The sequence below is a fragment of the Vespula pensylvanica genome, chromosome 5 (assembly GCF_014466175.1).
Source record: "Vespula pensylvanica isolate Volc-1 chromosome 5, ASM1446617v1, whole genome shotgun sequence".
In the NCBI taxonomy this organism is placed as follows: domain Eukaryota; kingdom Metazoa; phylum Arthropoda; class Insecta; order Hymenoptera; family Vespidae; genus Vespula; species Vespula pensylvanica.
In genome coordinates, this window is record NC_057689.1 from 1,910,392 (window position 1) to 1,916,759 (window position 6,368).

The 6,368-nt window shown below is 32.0% G+C and overlaps 1 protein-coding gene across 3 annotated transcripts in view; it reads right to left on the reverse strand.

Annotated features, from left to right (window-relative positions):
• LOC122629672 (membralin) overlaps positions 1-6,368 on the reverse strand; it is a 56,476-nt gene that overhangs the window by 35,712 nt on the left and 14,396 nt on the right. For all 3 annotated transcript variants that reach the window (XM_043813370.1, XM_043813369.1, XM_043813371.1), the window contains exon 10: positions 1-66. This exon is cut by the window's left edge and continues 67 nt beyond it. In XM_043813370.1, coding sequence (XP_043669305.1) covers positions 1-66 — 66 coding nt within the window. The remainder of the gene's footprint in view (positions 67-6,368) is intronic.

Below are 6,368 nucleotides of genomic sequence, written 5' to 3' on the forward strand. Positions count from 1 at the left end.
CTATCAATATGATGTAAAATGCAGTGGTGGTGTCGTTAAAGAACTCCGACATTATGGCTTCCATACCTATAATAAAAAAAAACAAACTTACTTATGTACATCTATCAATTGTGTATATATATATACACATACATACATATACATTCGAATCACAAAAATCAAATTAAAATTATGTTGTCCTTTCGATCCTCTCTACGAACTTTACTAAAGTAAAAAAAGAAAATAAAACAAAACTCTTACGATGGTTTACGACTTCGTCTGATTGTCTCTCACAGAATAGAAGACGAAAAAGAAAAAAAGGAAAAGAAGGAAGTTCTCTTTCGTATACGAAAAGAATGAGAAAAAAGAGTAGAAACGAAAGTGACTAATGATCCTATGCTGTTAAGTTTATAAGACTCGATGGCACCCTCTTCTTAACCATCCCTCCTCTCACTCTCACTCTCTCTCTCTCTCTCTCTCTCTCTCTTTCTCTTTCTTTCTCTGTACTTCTTCCACTACAACAACAGGCTCTCTTCCGAATGAATGTGACCTTCGTTGTAATCAGAAACTTACACGTCTGTCCGTTCTCGATCGTTCATCTCTCCGAAACGTTGAATAAAATTAATCCTATTAACGCCATACGCACATCTATCCACGTAACTTTCAAATCGCATATTCCCGAATTCATTTAATTGAATTTTTTCATTAGAAAATTCTTTATGTTTGTTAACAGGCGTAACAATATTATACATTATCCAATCTTCTAATAAAACAATTATAAATACTTAAAATACGAATATACGTATTCATATGTTCGCTAAATATAAATTATATACCATACGATCATTCTTTAAGAGAAAAAAAAAAAAAAAGAAAAAAAAAAGTAAATAAAAAAGAAAAGGAACAATCGACAATTGCATTGCAGAGAGTTACGAAAAAAAAATTCCATAAGATCAATTATTTTTTTTCTTTCTCATTTTTCTTTTTTTTAACATATAAAAAAAAACAAAGGCAATCGACAATTACATTACAGAGAGTTAACAAAAATTCGTGAAGTAAATTATTTTATTTAATTAATTAATTAATTAATTGATTTAAAAAAAAAAAAAAAAAAGAGGAGGTGAAAAAAGAAACAGACGAAAGGAAAAAGCCATGTTATAGTAATTTTGTAAAATCAAAAGTTTGATAGTAAGGGAAGACCTTAATCATGACAAACTCGAAACAATTCGTGTACGAAACGTATAATCGATACTCTCTCTTTCTCTCTCTCTCTCTCTGTCTTTCTCTCTCTCTCTCTCTCTCTCTCTCTCTCAGTGTATACGCGTATGTGTATGTGTGTATGGCGATCGGCTGCTATCGAAGATTCGTTCGAGCGCGAGCTTGCGCTGCTATTAATCGAATAGTTTCCACGCAATTAAAAGTCCGACACATGGCTACCACGCGATTCGTTGTGTTTTCGCGATAAAATATTATACGCGAGCTTTCCGTTATGTGCGTTAAAACGAGACGATACATGACTCGATGGCGTTGGCGGCGATGGCGATGGCGATGGTGATGGCGGCGGAAATGGAGGTGGAGGTGGAGATGGCGGAGGTGGTGGCCGCACGCGTATACTCGTTTTTACGTCCGTGCGAAAACGCACATCGAGCCACTCTTAAATCTCAACGTTGTTACACCGAGTCGATTACGATTCGTTGCAATTTAAATTATGAGATAACTGGCTCGATTACACTCTCTATTTCTATCTCTTTATCTATGTTTCTCTCTTTCTCTCTTTCTACCTCTATTTCAACGTGAATCCTATTTAACTTGTTAACTTTCTACGAATAATATTTGTTCGTATATTTTTAAAAAATAAAAGAATAAATAAAGAAGGAAATTATATAATGTGAAAGTTGTACCATAACTAGACTACGATTACGATTCGTTGTAATTGATATTCTGAAAATTATTAATATTATTGCAATCAATCTCTCCTTTTCTCTTTCTCTTTCTCTTCCTCTTAATCTGTTATCTATTAAAAAAAAAAAAAAAAAAAAAAAAAAACAATCTTTCTTTTGGATTTTAAAGAAGATTTTTTATCGAGTATTTATGAAAATTAAAATTAAAATTTATTTCCATCATCAGTATTTCAGCATTTTAAACATTTGATCAGTGTTTCAAGTCCGTAGTATGTGTAATAAAATATCGATACGTAATATGAGTAACGCAATTCTAATATGTAATATAATTCTGACGCAATCCTAATACATAATTATTATTTATCCGGTTATTTGTTTCACGAAGTACTTAACATTAATTAATAAAAATACAGACTGAATAAAAATACTGAAGGAAAAAAAAAGGATTAAAAAAGGAAGAAAGAAAAAGCCGACGAGAAAGAAGAGAATTTAACAAAAGTACCGTAACGTAATACGTCCGATAGAATAGTGATTGTGTGAGTCGTACTATATCTAATGGCGTGTTTCCTAATGCATTGTAACGATATGGAAAGCCACGGGGGAGCACACGGAAATAATAAAAGAAGTACCGCCAGGGCGTGTCGTCGGCAGGTCACGAGAGTGTAAAACGAGTACCCAGGTACGTTGAAAAATACGCCGTCTGAAATGTGATTAATAACGCTCAGTATAAGTTGACAAGCTTGCAACTAACATTGACTTCTTAATTCCGTGCTACATGGAAAAAAAATATTTGCGACACGTATATAGCTACATACGGCTCTTTCGATTTAGCTACGATAATTGAAAAAAAATTTCTTTTAAAAATCGTTGTACCTTCATTTTTTTAATCATATTCTATAATGACGAACGAATTAATATATATATATATATATATATATATATATATATATGTATGTATGTTTGTATATGTTCGTGTGTATATATATGCGTGTTATTAACGCACGTATATATCGATCTCTCTGTACAAATATAATTCAATTATACAAAATATTAATAATCGAATTAATACACATATCGATAATAAAATAAATGTAAAATTATTACAAAAAATAATAAATAAATTCCATCGCGTATTACCAATCGAAAATTCATTTCTCTTGTTCCTCGATCGTTTATCGAAAAAAGAAGGAAACGTTGAAAAGTAAATGATCGTCGAAGAGAATCTCTTTCGAAGATTCGTTCTCCTGCAAAATATTACAGAAAGAGAGAGAGAGAGAGAGAAAAAGAGACAAGAATACAAAGCGTATATTATGCGAGCTGTAGTAGGGTGGTAAGAATGACGGTGCTAGTGGATGAACGTAGTCGGAAAGAGGAGGATAAATGAGCCGGAGACTAAGGGCGAAACGTCGGATAATTAGTTTCTTGATCCCGAGACAGTAGGCGACACAAAACACGAAGAAAACGAGGATCTCTAAGAATTCTAATGCCACTATTGGTGCGTGACAACTGTCGTTTTTGTTCTTTGTATATTCAAAATGATGCTTGGCGAATATGGTGATGTACATAGCTTGGAGAGAAATTAAAATAGAATATAAAATAACTAAATAACTGCAAAGAAATATACGTAAATCGAACGTCTTACAGTCAATAATAAATTAAAATCTATAACGATCTGGATTTACGTATTTAGTTATAAATAATCTAAACGTCCTTCGATCTCTGTAATATAGAAAAATGTAATAATTATTAGAAAATGCGAATATATGTTACCTTGAAGATACAAGTTAATAGCAGAGACGATACGATCTCTTCGAATTTCCACAAAGGACTGATCTAATCTCCAAAGTGAACCGAAACTCGATGTTCCTACATATTTACAATATTTATTTACGTTGAAGACTCTCGACCTCGTCGAAACCTTCGCGTTTCTTAGAACATTGTATAGGTATCGATTATCTTGAAAAACAAAAATAAACAAAGTTTCCACGTAAATTTTCTCTCTCTCTCTTTTTCTATAACATTATATAATTTTCAAATCATACGCTCAAACACAAACGTATATAAACATATATACATATACGTATATAGATTTTTGAAATATTATTTCTCGCGATAAAATCAATTGTTTTTCCATGATAAATAAAATAATTAATCCGATGATATCCGATGATAAATAAAATAATTAAATATCTATCTGGATATATAAATCATAATTTCGAAAATTATTTAAATGGTAATAAGATATAATTATCATAACGTAATTATGAGCTTATCTGAATGCTAAAGAAAAATATCATAGTTGTGTTAATATTATATAGGATAAAAAGGAAGTTCGATAGTACATTCATGGGCAGGATTTCAAGGGTGTCTTCATTTGAGATTCGATTAAAAATGGTGACATCGCGGGACATGAATCAGTTCTATATATCGAGTGTCCTCACGCCGAAAGGGCTTCTTACGTTGGATAATGTCCGGATAATGCGCTCATTTAAATGCATGCTAGCCGAGCATTACTTCACGTTGGTAAGCCAAGGGCTCGAACAGAGAAAAAGAGAAAGAAAGAAAAAGACAGAGAGAGAGAGAGAGAGAGAGAGAGAGAGAGAACCAAGTGTATTAGGTCTGATCGCAATAATAGCACCCTTTTCTGTAGAAAGTCTTCTTTTCCTTCATAAAGTATTTTTCCTTTGGAAAAAGTTCACTTATATCGAACACGTAAAAATCTTTTTCGATTTCGATTCGTCCATTACAAATACGAAATTAACATACGATAACAACCTATCTAACAAAGTATATATATATATATATATATATATATATATATATTTATAAATACTCTCATTTCGTAAATGTAAAAGGATCACGCCCGATATGGCGAATGTAACAAGCTTTTGTCTAAAGGAACGAAGGCTAATAATGTGGTTAATCAATGGTCGAGCTATACCACCTCCTCTACATTGACTACATTCTGACCGCTGACAATTTCGCAGAGACCTCGAAAATCAGCGCGATCTAATGGACATAATATTTCTCGTTGACCGGTCACGATGTCCTTTGAGTAGCGTTCAAAGCTTTCCATAGAATATATATGTAGTATATATGTTATAATTTATATACCTAGATGGGGTGCAATGGTATATAGCAGAATTATTTATTGACCCAGAAACGATATCTATTAAATATTTTTGAATAATACGAATATAATAAAAAAAGGAATATTGTCGTTTTCCAGTTTCTTGAATCGATTTAATACAACGATATGTATCCATATGTATCCATTATTTATGAGAAAAGCCGTATGCATGGCATTGCCGTTGCCATTATGTCCCATCAGAAACATATCCACACTTTGTTGATAGATATGTACAGGCAACCAACCCACGGTCCGTACAATTTTCTCGACAACTACGACCTATGACCATTCGAAATTCCATCAAGCATTTCCAACAACGGAAGCAACGATCCCAACAGTTCTACGTTTGACAAGTCTGTTTTCCTGCGTTTCACTAGCGGTCACCCTTGGTGTGGCCTTTACGTGCGAATAACCTTTTGCTTATATATATATATATATGAAAATTATATATTTCGTATTATAATATGTATATATGTATGTATGTATATGTATGTGTGCATATATATATATATATATATATATATATATACACATATTATTTTCAAAGCACGAAATCCAGCAAACACAGTAGAATCTATCATCTTCGGTTCCAAACAAGTACATATATTTTATCATAACATTCATGTCTTTTTTCTCTTTTTTTTTCTCTAATATTAAAGAATAATCTCTATCGTGTTATCTTTTAACATTTTCGATTAAAAAAGAAAATCGACAAGTTCGAAGAGAAAAAACTACGCAATTCAAAAAGTAAATTGTAAGAAAACTCGGGATCTTTGTTTGTTAAATGGATGAAAGAGAAAACAATATAAAGAATGCGACACGTTGGTAGTACTCTTGAGAATGCGTTTACGGCATGTTGGATAGTCGATCATGCGTTACTAACACGCTTTCCTGCCGGTTACTCTCCGGTTCTTTTGACATTCCATTATGCAAAATCGCTGTTCCCGAGCGGAAGTAAATGCTGAATGACGCGTAGACGATTTCACGGCGACGTTACATCGTCGGAACGCATCATTTCAGGCGTCGATTAAATCGTGATGTAAACTAAGTAGTATATACATACATATGTACATATACATACGTATATTTATTTAACACTTCAATAAAACTAAAAAGAAGAAAAAAAAAAAGAATTTTCTATTAGAAAATTTTCCTTAAAAAATTAGGAAGCGATTATATGTATATATATATATATATATATATATATATATATATATATGCGCGAATAAATTTATTTATACTTCTGATAAATATTAACAAATTTTTCATATTCCACCAGTCAACTAAATCATTTCACATCTTTCCTGATAAAAGAATAACTATATAATTTCTTTCTCGATCCAATAAACAAAAAGAAA